The sequence below is a fragment of the Chionomys nivalis genome, chromosome 1 (genome assembly GCF_950005125.1).
Source record: "Chionomys nivalis chromosome 1, mChiNiv1.1, whole genome shotgun sequence".
NCBI lineage: Eukaryota > Metazoa > Chordata > Mammalia > Rodentia > Cricetidae > Chionomys > Chionomys nivalis.
Genome location: NC_080086.1, coordinates 166,491,034 through 166,512,495, shown reverse-complemented (window position 1 = coordinate 166,512,495; position 21,462 = coordinate 166,491,034). Strand labels below are relative to the sequence as shown.

Sequence of the window (21,462 nt, the reverse complement as noted above, 5' to 3'; positions counted from 1 at the left end):
CTCAAACATTTCAAACATTAGAGAATAGTTTAGGGTGGCAGCATGAACCCAGCCCTGTTTCCTTCTAATAGCTCAAAATAGATTATTTATTATCTCTCTTTTGATCCTGGTTATGATTCGTAAACTTCTAATATAAACTAGTAAGAAATGCAATTATAGCCTTTTCTCTCTTCATCTAGACTACTTGAAATCTAGAATTCTGGAAAGTCCACAAAGGCTTAGATTAATACAAGCCTCTTCAGCTGGGCAGGAAAAGAAGAACATCCATTTCTCAGGCCAAGGGAAGGCAAGCTGTTTGCTGAGATAGCTTACCTCCTAATCTGAAGGAGAGGTCACACAATGAAAGTTTCCCTTTGCTTGTTAAAAATAGCCCTTCATTTCATGGGGCATGGAGAATGCCAACACTTTGTGTCACAGTGTGATTCAAGAGGCTTCCAATCCCTCAACCCCTATATACTATAATTGTCTAAACCATTTCTAAAATCAAGCTGATATGAGTTCACAATTTGGACAGAACACATACTCCTGGCATATGGTACACCATGGGAGGTAGATGTGCAAATCGAAAGATGTTTGTGGGAAGTGAAGGCAGCCTGACAGCACTCAACAGACCTTATCTATCACATGTGCCCAGAGTTAAGAGATCTATAAAGTTCTCCTCCATAGGGCAAATTAGATAATTCTTTTGCAAACCTTTACTTCTTACTATATGAACTCTCAATATTTCACTGATATGTCCTCCTCATACACAAACTGTATTTTTTCCAAAGTGTGTTTTTGAATAATGCCAACTCATTATCATTAGGTCGAACTTACTTGACTTGGTGAGCACCATGATAGATAATTGATAGGTAGGTAGGTAGGTAGGTAGATAGATAGATAGATAGATAGATAGATAGATAGATAGATAGATAGATGATAGATAGCACATCTATCTATGCACTTTACTTGATTGCCATAATGTTTCTTCTCTCTAGAATGAGGTCCAGTACTACATACTTAGATATAATACTCAATTTGTGATGTTGGAAATTTTGAAACATGAGTCCAATAATTCTGTGCCCCTGAAAATAAGATTAATGTCCACCATATCTTCTGGTAATACCGTTCTTGGGAATGAAAATGACAATAAACAAACAATTGTTGATCTTATGTTCAAGTTTGCATTCATTTTTTCACAGTAAATTTTCATGAGCCCTCAAGAACTGGAATTTGTGACAACATTTGTCCTATTATAAATCATAGATTATTTTATATCCCTGACATTAGAAAGGTAGCTTGTTATATTACAACTCTTTTGTGTTTTAATGTCGACTTGTGCAGCACTTGGAGCGTCCCATCTTCCCTGTTTACTTGTATCTTTAATGACGATTCAAACAGTGTCCTCGTGGGAAGGTGGAACCTTGCTTCCTATGAGCAGACCTCACACTTGTCCGGTAACCCACGGACATGTAAGTACCAGGAAGCTCGCTGTGGGGAATTCAAGGTAAGCCCCAATAGAAGATTCAAAGTTATGTGTTTGCATCTGAGAGAATCCTCTGTTTCAGCTACAGGCCTACCACACATCAGCTGTCATACTCAGAGGAGAAGCAGAAAGAGAACATTTCACAAAGGGTAACAATGTAACCGAAGGCAACCTTTGTTTCTCCTGTGTATGAAGAAAGAGAAAGGGAGGGAAGGAGGCCAGTGGAAAAGGACTGAGATAAACACAGAGAAAGGGGGGGGGACCTAACAGGTGCGAAAAGCTTAATTCTAGAGGTACAGCTGAGACCTATGCCTTTCCATCCACTATTTTACTTATTTTTTTTTCCTTGAGAAATGCTCAGAGATAAATTCGCTGTTCCGTTCCTCTCCAACAGAGATAACAAGATGTGAAGTCGTTCCTGTTTTTACAGTGACTCTCTTCACACCCGGGGGTAACAGTGTCACATCTTCAGGATCACATGGGAAGTTAGAGGATCTGTACAACATACTGAGCAGGGAGCCTCTCTGTGCCATGGGAAGTCATATTTTTACCAGGGTTCAGACAAAGCTGCGTTGTGTCTTCCCAAATATAGGATAGAAATCACTTTAAGAGTTTGAGGAAATGAAGTTGGTTTCCTTACCTTTCTCTTCCCATCTTTCAGGAACAATGAACACTGAAATGTCATTGACAAAAATGGGGACACTTGAGGAGAGGGCGCTTTCTCGACACTGTATCCGGGGAGTGGCAGTCTGCTGTTTTCTTACTTGTGAGCACCATTGGTTTGGTTAACTGTTTCTTACACCAGTTCAGTGCTTCTGTGCACTTAACATCTTAAGATGTTCAAAGTTCTCAAGACTTAAGGAGAGTTGAATGTCACACCAGGTGTGAGGGTGATTAAGATTGTGACCCCATTTTCTTCTTGCAGTGAATTGGGGAGCTGTTAAGTATATGCCAAGAGTTGTAGTTGACACAGCAGAGAACCCCGCCTACTTTGATTCCTGCCTTGTCCTGTGGTTAATGGAGCACATCACAGTTATTTACAGGGTTGCCTTTCCCTTGGGAGATTCTGGTCTAGTTCACCTTAATTCATCATTGATTCATGGCGGACTGCTTTGCTTGCATGATGATGACAATGGTATTAGCCTGGAGTCTAACAAGTGTGGCTGCAGAGTCTTTTATCACTCTGCCCTTTGGTAATACACTGTCAAAACCCCACTTGAGACAGTGCTTTTCTATCCCTGCGTCCATCCATCCCCATGAGTACCTTTTCCTATGAAGGCCAGCACATAAAAGGACCACATTTCCTATCCGTGTTTCTGTCAGTTGGGCTTTACACGGCACTCTGATTTTATTAAGCACCAATACTTAAGATGCTTACAAGTTCATCCTTGTTAAATTCCCCACTGGCAGCTGGCTTTGACTTAGGGCTGAAATGGGCTTTTCAGCTTCCCAAGCTCAGGTGGAGTATTGGACAAGATGGCCTGCAAGGCTTAGCTGTGGATGCCTCTGGCTATTTATATATAATTAGCTATTTTGTGGCTAGTCCACAATGTGCAGGGCTACCGTCTATGAAAATGGGGTATCTTGGTAGACAGATATTTGCTCATCAAATGTGAATTTCTTAGGATCAGTGATGACTCTGTCAAGACTTTGTACCATAGTCTAGAGCTTTCCAGTGTCTTTGTTTCTCTGAGAGGGAGAAACCTGGGCTTGTTTACTAAAGATTACACTTTAATGTCAACCGAGGAAGGAGCCCTCAGTCTCTTCTGTATTTTTGATATAGGACAGACTGCAAACTCTTGTTTCTGGAAACTGTCAGTTTGTTTACGTTTTGTCTGTATCATGCTTATCCCAAACTCATTCAATAGATGAACCTTCCTCTCTTGCATTAAACACTAATTTGAAGCTTTATTAAAATTTGTTGAATTCCATCATGAATTATTCAATACTGATACAGTCAAGAGTCTTTTATCTTAAATATTTGGAATGAGGGATATCACATTTGATTTTTTTAGCTTTATAATTTGTCTACACACAATGAGGTGTCTAAGGAATGGAATCTAGCAATAAGTACTGACTTGAATTGTTTCCTATGTACCTTGTACACACAATCCCAGGTAAGTTTATGCAATACTTTTGTGTGCTTGAATTTTAACTCTGAATCTTCCCTGGGGTCATGGGTAGAATTTTTCATGTGTGAAATCAGGTCTGTACACAAAACTTTTGGGTATTTAGCACATATCAGATGTGGTGTTTAGGGATGTTCAGCCTGTACACCTTACTAAATCACACAAGAAAAGAAAAAAGAAGAAGAAACACATTAGTAACATTTGTGCCCATGAGGATTTTAACTAGCTTGTGTGATGGACTTTCACAACATGGCTGACAAAGAGAGAATTACAATATGAAATTATTATACACAAACCACCTTTTATTCAGTATCACTTTGATTTATTTTTCCTAGATTCTCTTTCCTCAGATGGAAAAATAATTTCATCAAGAAAACAAATGTTTCTGCCAAAGTGAAAGAACTCCATGTCTTAATGTTTTTCTTAAAAAACAGAAATCACCATGAACGACATCATTGTTTTGCCTTTCTCCTTCTCTCAATTTGTTAATTTTTAAAGAAAACATGCACTGGCAGAAAGCAATGTATTTCTCTCCAATAGAATGATTATATCTTATTGCTGCTTTGTTTAGTATATATTTTTCACAATCGGGAAAAAAAGTCTAGGTGAAAACCTATCTAGCAAGAGAACTAGTTTACATGGTTGTAGCATTTAAATTGCTGCCCAAGGGGGGGAGGGATGTAAAAAAAATTAAAGAAAAAAGATTTAAAGGTGAAACATCATAGAACATCAAAAAAACTTACCTCAATTGCCTACCACTTATCACATACTACAGCTCAACTTTCTAAACAGTATTACAGTCCTTTATTATAAGCCCCTAGTGGCTCTATGGCATACATTTTTTTAAAAACGCTACTACAAAAAAAAAGTTTTTTCTCTGGTTTTTTTTTCCTATCATGTACTTAAGCTACAGATGACTGTTGAATAAAAAGACTACAGTAGGTATAAATGTAATAGCTAACTAATCCTGTTTGCTGATGTTCTTTTCCTGGTCCATGGAAGGTGGCATCTTTTAATCCAGCATCTTCTCCTGCTTCTTGCCTTCCTTTTTCTTCTTCTTTGATTCTGCTGCAGTTTAAAAGAGAGAGAAAGAGAACAGCATCAGGGTACTAATCAGTGAGAGGGAAGCCAGGTTTCTTATAATTGGGCAAGATCAGCACACAAGGTGTTGGCTCTTGTTAAGTTGCCAGTGTGTGTGCGTGTGCACAAACAAGAGCCAGGGGAATATCTATAAAAATAAGCAAGAACACAGCCTACCTATGTGTACCGCTAAACATGCTTGTTATCGTGTTGCTTGCTTCCATTTGGAATGTCAAATATTGTTTGAGGGTCCTGCTTAGAAAGCATATACAGCAGGCTGGCCTCTCTTGGGAGTGAACCGGATCTCTTCCTGATGGAAGACTTTAGCAGCCTTGTTTAGCTCCAGTGCATCTCAGAGTCCCTTCGACTGAAAATGTTCATTAGCATTCTTTTTCTTCCTTTTTGAGCAAACAGTTCCTAAGTGCTTCTAGTCTGGATCTCCAGCTGCTGATACATTCAGGCAGTTTTTTTATAGGATAACAATGGACCATATGGTGTGTAGTCCATCTAAAGGGTCATATAGAGTTGGGTGAAACACACAGAGGGTATCGACCTGACTTCTACCAGATCCACTCATTAGCCCATTAGGATTTGCGCCAAATGGCTCCATCCTTCTCTATTCAATCTTCTTCCATCTCTCTTTGACTGATATGAGAACACAGAGGGTCACATTTGAAAGGTTAACATTGTTTTCTTACTCTTAAGAGCAAAGCCTGAATTAACTCTATGGATAAAGCCAGCTTCATTTCAGTAGTTTTCAAGGTAAGACAAAGGTTTGGTATGAGCATGAGGGTTCCCGTTTGACCTATGGCAGAACTTCACTTGGTGAAGCCAAGTGCTTTATAGTGGTCACTGCATGGCCGCTCTCCAAAGCATTTAGAGTCAGGAGGACCTAGACACTGATGTATAACAGTAGAGCATTTTAGTTCACACTGAACAGAGCCAAGTGGCTTGGCATGCCAAACGTTAACTCAAACCCCCCGGCTCTCCATCACTTTCTCCCTCCTGGACTAAGACTGTGAAGCGGACATGCTTACCAGGAAATGAGCAACTGTGAGACACGTGAAGGGTAGGGCTACTGCTGGGGGAATGTCTGCTCTGTTCCCAGCTCCAGACATTTTACAGGTAACATGGGCTCATGTAGACAACACAGAGACATACATCCATCACAGCAACACACTGATGCTTTATCCCCCTGGGCTTCAAACCCTCATCTTTTCCTTGGCCTATGACTAAGTTCATAGAGGAGTATTCATAGTTGGGCTATCGATACAAGATGGTCCTTGCTCTGTAGAAGTTTGCACTGTTAGATTAGAGATACCATTGTGTTTGCAATATGTTGGAAAGTTTTTCTAAAGTCCTGAGACCTTCTAACAAAATAGCAAGATTTCAAGCACCTCCTATTGCTATAAATTATGATTATAAGCTCCATCATTATGATGGCCTCCAAGAACCAAAGGAACTACTGCAAAGTGTAGCAACTACCTGTTGTGAGATATTTGTCCACTGTATGAAGATGTATTGCTGTGATTGGTGTGATAGAGAACGGAATGGTAACAGTTAGGTAGGAGAGGATAGGTGGGATTTCCAGGGAGAGAGAGAAAGAGGAGGAGTCATCTAGACATGAGGAATGCACCAGGGAGATGCAGAGGATTGTAGGATGTGCAGTACGGAGACGAGCTAACGAGTCACGTGACAGAACTGTAGAATTAAAAATGTGAGTCATAAGAGCTAGTTAAAAACAAGCCCAGTCAAAGGTTAAGCTTTCACAATTAATAATAAGTCTCCTTATTTGTGAGCCAGCGGTCTGAAAGAAAGTCAAACTACAACCGCTAATAGGAAAGACGAAGGAAATGAGAAGAATGGGGAGGATGTTTCATATCAAAGCACATCCCAGGCCCATTTTCTTCATGCAGAAACCTGGAGACTTTTGTGGAGCACTTACTAAAAAGCAAGTGCCAACTTGAAGTGACATCTGCTTCATGTCGCTCCCTGACACACATCAGCCCTGTGTCGGGGAAGTCAGTCAATCTGCATTTGTTTCCTGCCAAGTGGCAAGAATAAAACCTGCATCCTCATGGAGGGATACTGGGATTGAGTCCTGTCTGAGAGGATGGGCTCTGAGATCCACTTCACTACAACTGCCTCCCAAAATTTATTTCTTCAGTGAGAAATACATATGCATGCCATATCCACTATATACCAAATGTAACTTGAGAGTCTCACATGTAATGGCAGAAAGAACAAAACTTCACCTTCAAAAAGCTAGTATTACAAAAAAGTTTAGAAAGAAATGTTTTTAAGATTGTTCTATTTGCATATTTCAAATTTCAAAGATATTTAAAGGCCATACTTATGTTGAAGACCATGCCAGGGTTTTAATGGCTTTGGGACCAATTTTTCTTGCTAATTTACTGCAAATACATTACATATTTCTATGACATAAAGTAGAAAACATTCATAAGGAAAATGAGTTAATAAGAAGAAAAGTGTTTATAAATACTAGGCAGTATGAAAAAAGGATAATTTCTCCCCTCTGGGTTATTTTATCATTCATAGAAATATTAATAACTTTTTTGTTTTTAAATGTAGCATGAGCTCATGTAGACAACAGAGAAACATTTTACATGCTAATAGGAGCTGTCCATCATTTTACAATATGGAAACAAAATGATTATTGGTAACTTCTATTTATATTTCTTCCTATTGTTTTTATTAGGGATGCGCTGAAAACGGTTGAGTACTAGAGAGATGGCACAGAGGTTCAAGTATTCGCTGCTCCTGGAATGGACCTGGGTTATGCTCCCAGCACCCACACAGAGCTCACAACCATCCATAGCTCCAGGTCCAGGGGATTCTGATGCCTTCTTCTGAACTGTCTGAGCACCAGGCACTGACTTTGTTCACAGACATACGGGCAGACAAAACATTCATACATATAAAATAAAAATAAATAAATCTTTAAAAATCTGTTGAGTCTACTTTCTGTGATTCTTGTATAAAGCTTGAAACATGGCCAAGTAGTATTCCTTGATAGAAAATAAAGTATCCCATTTTTTTTAAACAGTTCTTCCTTTATAGTTCATTTGGATTGCTGTGATGACTTTTTGTTGTTTTACACACAATCAAGGTGCATTAAAATGTTTGTCTGAGTATAGATTAATAGGAGATGATCCCCTGGATAGAATAGGGTGTTTTAAAGTTCCAGATCAGTATTGTACTGCACTAGACTTCTTGTAAATTCTAATCCAAATTCTTATCAGCAGTTTCTATGGGATCTTATGTCAGTTTGTTCCACAAAGCTGAAAAATCAAAGGATGTGAGCCACCTCTTCCTCTCGTCACAGGACCTTAGGAACAACCGCTGTGAGGTTGGCAGAATAACTTCTAAACTATTTTCTATACTAGGGAAATGAGAGAAATGGTGTCAGAGGGGGGTCCTGAGAAAGCAACAGCCATTTAAACACTTTATGGACAGATACTTTCTAAGTGAAAGAATTGAGTATTCTGGGGCAGATTTATCTCAGTTTCATAGCAAAAATGGCAGGGATGAAGAAAGTCATGTGGCCGTTTGAATAGGAATGGCCCCCATAGGCTCGTATGTGTGAATGCTTGGTCATTAGGGAGTGGCACCACTAGACAGGAACTAGGAGATACATCCTTGTTGGAGGAAGTGTGTCACTGAGGGGAGGGGCACTCCCAGCACTCAAGAGACAGGGGCGGGCAGTCTCTGTGAGTTCATAGGTAGCCTGGTCTACAGGCAGAATTCCAGGAGAGGCTCCAAAGCTACAGAGAAACCCTGTCTAAAAAAAAGCAACAAAAATAGTAATATATAACATGCTAAATATTATACAAAGTGGTACAATACAGGTAGATTATTTATTTCAACCAAATAGAGCCAATTTAACAAAAGTCCCTAAAAAGTATTTTCCAAAGGAACTTATGCACCTATCAATAAACTGTTGTAAATAAAGAAACAAACAGCTATAAATAAAGTGAATAGGCAATAATGACATCTAAATAATGTAAACCAAGTTTATTTTTCTTTCTACAAGCATCCCAGTCTCTTTTACCTCCCAACTTCCTACTTCCTTTTTGTGTTTGGTGGGAGGAGAGCATATGAGGTCTTCTTTTCTTTCTCAGCAAAGTTATAATGTACTTTCTATGAACAGTTGACATGAAAGAAAAACCAGCCATGATTTGGTGTGTCAGGGTCACTGATTGACTTTACACTTGCATATACAAGGTAGTAAATGGACAAGTTTTATTGTTAGTTTACTAATATAGCTGCACAGTCCTAATATTCTAACACCTTTTCACACACAGAGATGAGAAATCAGTATTTGGCTTTCTCTTTTTCTGCAAAAATCTCTTCCCTTTCCTGAGTCGGTGGACCACTGTCATGATCTTGCACTCAACAATGGCTTTCCTACTGACTTTGTCCACCCTGGGGCAACAGGGATGACATCTAAATATTTAATATATTATTTCTGAAATGAAAAACATTTGCTATATTATAGATAATAAGCAATTATATTGATGGCATCTGCTAGAAATGCCACATTTCCACTTAGCTCATTGATGTTTTTTGCTGCCATACCCAATGATACTCTAATATATGATCAGCACCAGTAAAATACTAAATGATGATTGACAAAATGATGAGAAGCGTGAACTTCAGGATGGGAAGATTTTTATAACCCTGTGAATTATTCCTTGTTTGCTTCCACATGAATTTTTCTCAGGGGTTCAAAAAATGATAGACATGGATGAAACGAGGTTAAATATGTTCCCCTAAGTACATGCTAAAGCCCCAATCCGTGTATATTGTGGGGTCAATATATCTGGAGTAATTCAGGAGTAATTCAGCCAAAATGAAGTCCTAATCTGGTGACTGGTATCCTCAGAAACCTGAGGACACTGGAAGAAAATAGCCATTTCCAAGCTAAAGAGAGAGATAGCAGAAGACACCAACCTACAGAGACCTCAGTCTCTTACTTGTAGCTTCCAGAATCATGCAGCTAGGCATACGTGTTGTTTAAGGTATTGAGTCTAGGGTGCTTTGTACAGCAGCTCTAGTAAACGAACACATCACTGAATTTGTGTCTGACCAGTTCATATATGTATGCCCTTAAGATCCTCTCTAGAAGGTCAAAACATGTGCTCTTGCCTTTTTCATTCGTCCTACAGAAGAGAATATGTTTTAAATGCATCTTATTGACACTGAGGACAAAGAGGCGGGGGCTGAGAAGGTAGATCAGTAGGCAAGGTGCTTGTGGCAAGAGTATGAGGCCTTGAGCTTGAATCCTAAGAGCCTATGTAAAAGGACAAGCTTTTCTATGATGCGCTCTGCAGTGTATGTCTGTACCCCAGCTTAGGTAATGAGAGAGAGAGAGAGAGAGAGAGAGAGAGAGAGAGAGAGAGAGAGAGACGGGCAAAACATAGAGGGTCATTATCCAGCCAGCCTAGCCAAATCGGTGATTCTGGTTCAGTGAGTGATCTTGTCTCAACAAGCAAGGTGGAGAAGCTAATGAGGAAGACAGTCAACTTCAACCCCCATCCACCACATTCACATGCACACACACACATGTGCACACATACACACATTAAAATACAAAGAAGGGGGGAATAAGGACCATTGCACATATTCTGTCATAGGTAAAATCTAGATCTTTACATGTAGGTGTATGACAGACACATGACATAAAATCAAAAAGGAGGCCGGGCGGTGGTGGCGCACGCCTTTAATCCCAGCACTCGGGAGGCAGAGGCAGGCGGATCTCTGTGAGTTCGAGGCCAGCCTGATCTATAAGAGCTAGTGCCAGGACAGGCTCCAAAAAGCTACAGAGAAACCCTGTCTCGAAAAAACAACAACAAAAAAAAAAGCAAAAAGGAGACTGTCTGAGAGAGGAAGGTGACCAGAAAGGTGGAAATGGGGACAAGGGAAAGTGATGAGTGGTCAAGTCAGCAAAGTACAATGTCATGAATGAAGATGTCACAGTCACATTCATTATCTGACTATAAATATTAACACTAGAAAACTTATGTCTGATTTTATGTTCGATGATGGTCATACAAACACACACAGCATTAGTCCTGCTCCCATATCTCCATGCTGGTGCTCTGGCTTCCAAGCAGAAGAGACTGAGGGACCTGTCTGTAGCACAGTCAGTACTAGACCTTCATCACTCTCCCTCAATTTTTCATAGTCTTCCAATAGCTTTCATAGCAGGTGAATTTATTATTCTTGTGTGTCTAAATGAAAGCTAGGAAATAAGGAGCTTCTATTTATTTTTTAGAAAAATAAATAAATTTTGAAAGTCTCCTAAGACTGAATACTAGGAACACTTTAATCTGTGAAAATTTTCTCCAGACTTAGCCTGTGTGCCTAAGCAGGAGCCTAGGAACACTTTTACCTGCTCCCAGCCTTTGGTTTTCTGATGAGTTTTCCTATGAATATTGCTTATTTTTCTAGAGAAAGCCTTTGTTTATTTCCTTTCCTTTCATTGTCTCTGCGTCCTGAGCCCCAGCCAGTCTGCTTTGATTTCCCTGTGGGCTCCTGCCAGCTTTGCATCAGTGAAGAACTGAGCGGAACTGCTGGGAGCAGGGACAAGTCCCTTCTGACAGCGCTTGTTAGCTTGTTACCTTGACCGCTGTGCCTCTGACACAGAGAGGCACCAGAGCCTCCACGATGCTTAAAGCAGAATCAAGATGATCTGGTTCTGTCTGGGAGGCCACTGGTATGGCAGGGCGATTTGATCTACTATTTCTCACTTTAAAAAACTGTGCCCTTATTGTAGGGTCTTAGTTGGATACATACAGTACTAAAAGCTGTTATTTGGTTTCAATGCAATTACTATACAAAAAGAAACTTAAGCCAGGAATTGTCTAATAGGACTCACTCATAAATGACCCCAAATATATTTTTATGATTGGCTGTTTTAAATTATCACAAAAAACAAAAACAAATCATTAATTTTATTTTTATAATTCATATACTCTTCTGGAAGTCTTTGGTACAGAAATATCAATCTCTATTTCCAGCTTGGCCATTTACTGGCAGGTGAACTTTTATGAATTGTAATTCCTAGACTGCAAAATGTGGTCAAACACCTATTAGTTGTTGTAAGGACTGAGGGAAACAAGCTATGCCAATAAATTAGCATAAGGCTATATAATAAGTATCTGATAAATAAACTATTTATTTATAAATAGTAGGTGCTCGAGAGATGATAATAACTACGGAGAACACAAGAAGTAATTCTTGATTGAGAAATTAGAAGGCAGAATCACAAAGACTTCCTGGGAAGGAAAACCCAGAATCTCCAGCCCAAAAAGTAATCAGTGCGAATGTTGTTTGATTGTGCTGCCTTCCTTAGCACTAATTATTATAAAGCTGTGTTCTGTGTGAGCAGCTAATGAGCCTCCAAAGTGTGGAATTTACCCAGGGAGATGCAAGCAGACATAGAGTGAGGTAAGCCCCACAAATATTTATAGCTCCTCGTTCTTAAGTCTGCCTTGGCAGTAGGATGAGAAATTCTTGCCTAAGGATAAGATCTAAACACCCAAGAAATTCTTCCTGGTGAGCCTTAACAACGAGGCCCCAGCAGACACAGGAAGTCAGTGTAGGAGCAGCAAGCCGCAGTGAGCCAGGCAAGAGAGTATAACTACGTAGATCATCCATTCTTGTGCCTGTTCACTCCAGTCAGGTCCCATTCACCCAGCTCCTGAAGTTTGGATGCTTGGCTTCACTGGTATAGAGCACATGGACTATGTGTAGAGCAGAGACCAGGTAAAGTCCAGGCAGGATCATCCTCCTAAAGGCTGGTAAAGATTCAGGATGAGTCTGCAACTCATTAACTTCCTTACATAGGATCCATGACACCTATATCCACATGGGAAAGGCTGTATGTGATGCAGGAGATCCAGACTCAGACTGCGGCCACGTGTCCAAGTCCACGACTCTGCTTGTTAGGATGGACTCCTACCTGAGTGCCAAGCTTCTCTAAAGCTTTGGCTTCCAATCTTTGAAACCAGAAGTTGCAGGACATACTTCAGAGCTTTCTGCCTGTTTTGTGGTAGCGCGTATACACTACGCTAAGCTGTGAAGTACACAAGTAATTCATGACTAGTTCCTACTGCTATCACCACAGGTCTTCTTCTATCAGAGGTGTGAAGACCTACCTCAACACTGGCCATGGTGGTGCAGGAGAGTTGTGCTTTCAGCACCAACCTGAGCTATGCTGTGACTTCTAAGCCAGTCTAACCTACAGTGTGGGAAGTTGCTTTAAAAAAAAAAAAAAGAAAGGAAGGAAGGAAGGAAGGAAGGAAGGAAGGAAGGAAGGAAGGAAGGAAGGTAAACAAAACAGAACAAAAACACTGAAAGCGCCTATGTCAACAGGATGTAGAAAACAGGAAAATAGTTTCAAATTTCTTGCACACTTATCAAGCATATTACCTATGGTCCTCATTATCATTTTTCTTTATTAGTAATATTCTTCATTTATTTTGGGAGAATTTCATATATATGTACAATGTGTTTCTGTTTCATCTTAACAACAATGCTCTGTTGTATTTACTGTCAGCAGTTTGGAAGGCAAAACACATCACTATGACTCGAAAGGAACAGAATCAGATCTTGCTTTGGGTACGATATTATAAGCAGGAAATAAAAATATAGGTGCTATCAAACATTTCCCCAAGCAGAATGGCAACAGATGAAAATCTGAGTGCAGTCTGAGAAAGAGGGCTTCTCTCTGACCAAGAAGCATGGAGGTCCTACCGTGTACCCCACGCTGCCTTTCCTACAGACCAAATGGAAGAACAAAAGTCATCAGCACCCCCCTACTTGTCAGAGGCTCAGTGGTTGAGGCAGGTCCTGAGCCATCCTGCAGAGATTCTGCCCTATATAATCTCTCCACATGGTTAAAATCCAGAGCCTAGGAAAGTCTGTATGCTCAGTGCAGCTATGCCTCTTCCTGCTGGATGACAGAGCCTACCCCCACCTTCAAAATGTTGAAGAACTTCTTTTATCTTCAAAAGAACAAAGAAAAGAAATCTATTTAGTGGAAAGAGAATTGAGAATGCTGGGAATATCACTTTACTGACCCATTTTCCCATTCAATAGTCAGCTGCCAAAAGCTGCACACTGCACGCAGCAGAGCCTGGCTCTTTGACTGTGGCCATTCTTTTCATCTGTAGAGATGAATCATCAAACCTAAGAGAAAGCTAGGCAGCTGTCCCAGACAGAGCAATGAGATGGAAAACTTTTAGAAATAGCTAGAAAAAAGAATGGGTATTATCATGAGTGGAGAGATTCAACAAGCACCTGGTAGCAGATTGTAGATTGGAACAGAGCTAGCAGACTAACTTTCATTCATTTCCTCAACTACCTGCAGGACAGACATCTAACTTCGTGCTCCTGCCGTGGACCAACCCAGGCACATTTTGGACAAGCCCCAGGTGCCAGACAAATTCAAAAGTCAGTGATCACCCTGCCAACTAAGCAAGCTCTAAATGAACTTCAAGATACAATGAATGCTTCTAATTTTAAAAGCAGCTGTCATTTAAGACAAAATTCAGGAAATCCATAGCTCACTAAAGTTCCCACATAAACCCCATGCCCAGGCCCCACGTGCATGTCTGTGCTAGCTAGAGGTTGATGCCTGTGTCATGGGCTGAACTGCTCACAAAGATGAGGCTGGTGGTAGGACCATGGTTCCCCACATGGGGGCCCTTCCAGGCCCCTTGCTCATCCGAGTCATTTTCTAACTTCCCAGTGACCCAATCATTTAAGGGGACCCTTGAAACATAAGATTCAGGAAACTTCCTGAAGTCCTTGCTGTGGTTCTTTCTATAGAACCATCTGCATAGGGGGACTCTAATTTTCCTCACTGTTAAAACAGCTCAATTAGCTCCATGGAGAAAAATAATAATTGTTTCAAGAAGAGAACTAACTCTATTGTAAATATGTCCATTGTCTTGAATAAAACCTCTCCAGGCAATGCTGTATTCTTGGAATTGTAGCAATGCCTGCTCTACTACACAAAGAGAACGGTTCCAGCTAATTATACATGCCCTAAAACATTGCAACACTCATTCCCAATCTGAAAGATCAGTCCACTAAATACTAAATCAAGACTCTTGCAGCAGGCTTTCCTGTGCTGACAGATAGAATCTAAAGAGCCAAATATATTTCGCAGACTCCCTTGCATCAAGATTCTGAGTTAGATCTAATATTTATCAAGCAAGTATGATCAAATGAGATATGGAGGTATAAACAATACATGAGAAACACACAACAGGTACCGAATTTGGAGATATTGGATGCTTACACACACACACACACACACACACACACACACACGAGTGGTAGAAGTAGAAGGGTCTGATTTGGTAAGCAAGCTACTCAGATTTTCAGGTTTTGAGTCATTGCATTGCATGCACTGAGTAGGGGTACTTTCAGTGGAAAGGATTTTGCTAGAACAATCCCTTGTGGGGTGGTTAGATATTTTTACTGGATCTGTTGCCTTTGGCTGTATTGTTACTGGCCTTGCATGGTCCAGGCCAGATCCACTGGGCTCCTGGAGAGTCTTTGAACTATATAATACCCTTGAATAGACTTCCTTCTGCTTAGTCAACTGGTGTGGAGCTTAATACACCTAAAATCAGTAGCCAATACAGGGTTTTCCTGATTAAATTAAACTTGATTAAAACTCGTTTCTTTCCTAAGCAAATAAAAGTTGTAGTCTCCAATATATATATATATATTCCCTGAATTGTCACTGCTAGGCTGGCAATAATTAAGTAAGTTCTGATTTTATCTGCCCATCTTCAGAGCAACACTGCCTAGATGGACCCCTAGGAAAACTATGCCCACTTGATGTACCAAATATATCCCTTTGTTACCCCTCTCTTCTGAGTATACAATGCTGACGTTCTCTTTGGATTAAGAGTGTTTCCCACAGGCAAATGTGGGAATCCACATTTAAGAGATTTAAGATGATATCCTATGTCATTGAGATTGTGGGCTTAGCCTGAAAGGTAGAATTTGCATAATATTAACATAGCAGCAGCAAGTACCCATTCTACATTTCGAAAGGCTGTGTTGACAGAATGTACTGGAATGAATTTTAACACAATTTTGCCTGAGTTGGCTAGTTAGCAGTTTTGTCTAGGAACTCTAGACACTATAGGTTCCTTTATTTTCTAATCAGCTACTCTAATCTTTTACCTTATTAACAGTAGTAAATTTTCAAAGACATTTTCCAGTTTTTCTTCAAATTAGTAGTGAATATTCAAAGTTCTACCAACAACCATGTTCCATTCTGAAATTTAATTACACAGTCTTCATATTAACCTGAGTGTTTTCTGAACTAAACTGGAAGAAAGAAATGATAAGAAAGAAAGAAAGAAAGAAAGAAAGAAAGAAAGAAAGAAAGAAAGAAAGAGGACAGAAAGGAAAGAAAGAAGAAAGAGGGAGGGATGGAGGAAGAAGAAAAAAAGGAGATTGCTAAAAAAACAAAAACAACATAAAACTTAAAAACTAAGCCTGGCCATGTGTTTGGTGAAAGAACTAAAGACTGGGAAAATGAAGAATCAAGCTATAACCTCAGAGACTCAAGTATTTGAAATAATTAAACGTGTTTTAATGATTGTTGGTTTTCCTCAAGACCACAATATCATATGTTATTTATTTTGGAAAGTCTGAAAACTATTAAAAAGTTTCATTCAGGTTGGTCTCATGTATGAACAAAGAAAAGAAAATGTATCCAGAAGACAAGAGCAAAGCTAGACCTCAGGCTATGCTTTTAGACCCCAGGCAGGATGGCTGTGGCTGAGCCATCAAATTATTGCTGTATTCATTTATTACACCAAGGCTAGATCAGATACTAGGCAACTTCCCAGAAGCTCTGCCATTTAATACGTCTAGACAGAAGAATAAAATACCTTAGTGATAAAAGTTTTATGAGTTGACAAGATGGGAGGTAGCATGGAGCGATATCTCCCATGTCCATCTGAGGAAGGCCTGCTCTGTGGATTATAAGCTATAGAGACTCTTAGAAACAATGTCTGTGTGTGGAAGGGCAGATACCATCTCCCATTCAGTCCACTGACATGGGGCTTTACAAAGCTGCAGTGCTTAGTTTATATTAGCGTAGTTTCCATAATGTATGAGCAGGCAGAAGAGGGAGTTATGAATGCAGAGCTTGCCAAATCTTGACTATGTCATTCCTGAGAGATACACCACTGGCTAAGCGCAGTATCCAGTATTTGTCTCCTTTCTAATAAGGTTGCATGGGCCCTTATGACATAATGTCTGTACAGTACAAAGAGCAACGTGAGGGAGGGGAAACGAGCATGATATTGGCCATGGAGGTTCTCACTTGGTACCACCTGCTTTTCCACCAACCTGAAGCAAATGAGCTGCCTCAAGGCTGAAGATGTGCAGAAGGAAGCTAGAGTATTTGAGAAACAGTATGGAAATACATGCAAGTCCTGAGTGTCCCTGGATGCATTTCATTTAAACAAAGAAAGACACATCACAGAATGTGTTTGTGTATCCCATTTTTTTAAAAAAAAGTCTCCAGTCTGACACATCCCCCCAGCTCATCTACAGTAACATCTATTCTTTGTGCAGAAAAATGTGTAGTACGAAAATAATATTTATAAAATCTTTTACTGCTTTAGGTGGACAGGATTGGACTTTTAACAAAGGCCTCTTCAATGCAAGGGGAAGATTATATTTGAGTGACCTATGATCTACAAAATGCCTAAAAGGTATTCTGAAGTATGAGACTCACTCAGGCTAATCCATTTTAAATAAATTACATGCCTTCATTATTTAATATGGACAAATGTTATAGACTATCCACTTGAAGTATTTTTAGCACCAGATTGAAAGTTGAATGTGAGAAACACATCTAGTCATCAGCTGTCACTAAATAACAAAAGGAAAATAACCTAAAGATTCAACAGTAAAAGAGAACTTCTTGTATTGTGTTTATTGAATGCCCTTAAGGATATTTTTCAATTGTGGACTATTAAGGTTTCTGATAGTTTTTCTATTCACTAAGGTCACCATCACCCTGGGCTCCTTTTCACCTCTTCTCCCCATTTATCAAACTTTATCTCCCCCCCTCTTCTGCCACAGGGACCATGTGTGTATGCACCTCTTCTCTGGTCAATGGATTTCACACTAAACAGGGGTACTTTCAATTTCAACACTGTAACAAAATCTTCTAAGGATCATTCATCCTGTTGGAACTACCAGGTGTAATCTGGTAGGTCTGACAAAGTTGGGGCAGTGGAAATTTTCATGGCTCCCTCTGCAAGCTCTTGCGTACAGTTCAGGCAGAGAACCATAGGGGACACCTTACGTTTTTCTCCCTTGCAATTCTCTATGGATGCTGTAGGTTTGAGTTCAATTACCACTTTGAAATAAGTCAGTCTGAAGACTGAATCTATGAACTTCCTTTCTGAAAATGGCTCCTATTTTTTTTGTTTGTTTTTAAATCTGGTATTGTCTAGATAAGCAACAGGTAGAGAGTTGGTAGACACTCCGCTGGAAGGCAGTCAAACCTCAGCTCTAGCATCTGAGGTCCTAGAGTACCTAGCTGTCCTGAACTTGGAGGTAGCCCTTGCCATTGCCAACTGCATCAGATGATGAAAACCTTGGCACGTGGAAAGAACCCTCTCCGGTCATCAGTATATACTACCAGCCATCTTCGGTTTCTGGGGGATTTCTTTTTTCTTGCTTTGGCTAATCACCAGCATTTATCTGGATTTCTCCAATGAATCTGGCAGGATGGATTTTCAAGTGTATTTTGAGAGTCAAGTACAAGGAGAGGTCAAGGGGGTATTTTCATTTGGATTTCATTGAAGCTTGCAGCATGAATTGTCTGTGGTCGCCTCATGAAGCACCACACACGGCACAGGTAGTTTACATAATAGGCATGTACTCTCTCACCATTCTGAGGACTGGAAGCCTGAGATCAAAGTGTTGGACTGACCTGGTTTTCTGTGAGACTTCTCTCTCTGTGGCTGGCACTCCCTACCTCCCGCCACGTCCTCACATGGCCCTCTATGTGTCTGCTTTCTAATCTCCTCTTATTAGAACATCAACCATATTGGATTTGATCCCATTCCTGTGACCTCATTTGAACTTACTTACCTCTTAAAAGTCCATACTTCTAAATATAGTCACATTCTGAGATACTGGGGTGGGGGGTAAGACTTGGAAATACAGATTTGGAGTAGACAGAATTCAATCCATCTAGCCATGAAATGAAAGGATTTACCACCTCCTGGGCTTCCTCCGGCTGGTCTTCCTTCTGCATGAAACCATGGCTATATGGTTCTGCTTTACCATCTCCAGCATTAATGCAGAGCCTGGCATTCTGGGAACAAGTGACTCTGCATAGTTTTAAAATCCTGTGATGAATGGGTGTGGAAGCTGAAACACCTCAAGCACATAAAGGCTCTGAAATAAGTCCAAGACATATAAAGACTATCATCTCACGTAGCAGAGGGAAGGAACAGGTACCGTGTCTTTCCTGATTCTGTGAAAATTATATTATAGATAATCTGAGAGAGGCCTGATTGAAAGTTGCTACATTACGAACCCTGTGAGTTTATTTATCTTGTCTCAATTTGAAAGCTGAGACAGATGTAATCCGTGCAACAGCCATCATAACCGGCATGGTTTACTGAGGCATTCAGTTGTATTCCTGTTCAGTTCCTAACGCCCGAGGTGTTCCTGTCTGCAGAGAACATCAGTTTGAACTCAGAGATGGCCTACGGAGAGTTTGCTGTGGAGCTGGCAAGTGGGAATTTTTCAGTCACTGTCCTAACATTCTCTCCTGGAATATTTAGGTTTCATCTGCTTCACCCAGTCTATTAAAGCTGTCGGAGTGGCAGCCTCTTACCTTGAGGCTTGGGCTTGGTGAGTTTGCCACAGGGCTTGGAGATGGTGACTGTCTTCTGGCAGTCGGCATTGTGAAGAGCTCGCTTCAGACTTCCAGTTCTGGTCTTCAGGGCAGTATTCAGGTCACATTCTCCCCAGGCCTGGAACTGGTATTTGCACTCAGCTACAAAGCATGATAAGATGAAAGAAAAATCATTAAGAGAGCTTACTGAGGTGATAATAAAGGTACAATTCTGATGTCCAGATTTTGGATTTAAGCCATTGTACATTCATTTCTAGGCAGTTATAAGAAACAGCACAGGGACATTCCATACGCTCTTCACACAATCCTCCCCCCCCCTCCCAGTTTTGGCATTTTGAATAACTGTGGGCCTATCCTGTAAAGTGGGAATGATGCATTTTCAAGAGTGTAGGCAGATTTCATCATTTTCATATGCACAAACATGTCTAGTTCTATCTGTGTCAATGCACGTGATAAGCACCATGAACGGGCATACAGTCCCAGTGCAAGGGGCGACTGTCATGTCATATATAGTCACAGCGCTCTTACCTCCTACATCCCTTACAATCACAACTCTCTTCTCCGGCTCATTTCATTCTGGAGATGAGATTTTAAGCTGTGTCATCTGGTGTGATTGGCTACTCTGGCGGCCACAGAAGTTAGAAGGTGGTGTACAAGCCTCTTGAACTGGAATAGCTAATGGTTGAGAGCCACCATACATATGGTGGTGGTGGGAAATGAGCCCAGGTCACTGCAAGAACAACAGGTGCTGCTAACAACTGAGCATCTCTCTGGCTCTGAGACTGGCTATTTTTTTAATTAGCATACGTTTCTTGGATCAACTCAAGTGAATCAACAGTATCTACTTTTATACAGCTGAGTAACCTTCTATGACACAGATATATCAAAGTTTATTTATCCCTTCACAAGCTGAAAGATGCCTGGACTGCTTCTATAGTTTGTCCAATATATATATATATATATATATATATATATATATATATGCATATATAACATATGCAAATGTTTTATATTCATGGAAGGGGTTTTGTGAAAATGCCCCCCCCCCGGAATAAAAAGCCCAAGAAACTGCTGAGTTACATGGTAAGCTCAACTCATGTTTAATTTCATACAAACATAGAGCAAGCAACACCTCTGAAAAGTAATGGGTTATTTTGTTTTTGTTTGTTTGTTTGTTTGTTTTAGGATGGCTATGTCATTCTTCATTTCCACTGACAATAAAAAGACAGGCCCTAGCATCTCTGCATCTTCACTGGCATCCGATATCATAATGTTCTACTCCAGCCATTCTGATGGGCACATAGTAATATATCACCAGGGTTTCAATCTCTCTTTTCTTAAATGGGACAGAGAAATGGACTCTCTTTCTGGGTGTCTATTCATTGCTGTATGTCTCCTCAGAAAACATGTGTGTTGATATTTACTAACTGTCTTCCTGAATAGTTAGGGTTGTTTGTTTGCTTGCTTGCTTGCTTTGATTCTATATTGATTTTTGAGATTTAAATAGATGTTCACGATATGAATCCTTTAAGATACATCCCACAAACTTTTTATAAGTGAGTCTTAGCAGTGGCACATACTAGTTAAAGTCTAATTTATGTGAACTCTAATGCCATCGTGGCAGTTAATGCCATTCATTAAAACGTGCTCCTAAGTTACAGAAGTCAGGGCACATGCACACACATTCATCTTCCGTCTTTACTCGCATTTCAGCTACAGTGTGTTTCTGTAAGGCACAGGAAGGACATCATGGTCATTATGACCCATGGCAGTCAGGAAAAACACAAAGTGTGTGATGTAGAAGAGAAAGCCATTTAGATTTTTAAATTGGCATAGGAACA

At 40.2% G+C, this 21,462-nt stretch overlaps 1 protein-coding gene across 1 annotated transcript in view; it reads right to left on the bottom strand.

Moving 5' to 3' along the window:
- Positions 1 to 3,402: 3,402 nt before the first annotated feature.
- Ptn (pleiotrophin) overlaps positions 3,403 to 21,462 on the bottom strand; it is an 85,594-nt gene continuing 67,534 nt past the window's right edge. The window contains exons 4-5 of the mRNA XM_057773917.1: positions 19,601 to 19,762; positions 3,403 to 4,662 (exon numbers count right to left, since the gene is read on the bottom strand). Coding sequence (XP_057629900.1) covers positions 4,607 to 4,662; positions 19,601 to 19,762 — 218 coding nt within the window. The 3' untranslated portion in view covers positions 3,403 to 4,606. The remainder of the gene's footprint in view (positions 4,663 to 19,600; positions 19,763 to 21,462) is intronic.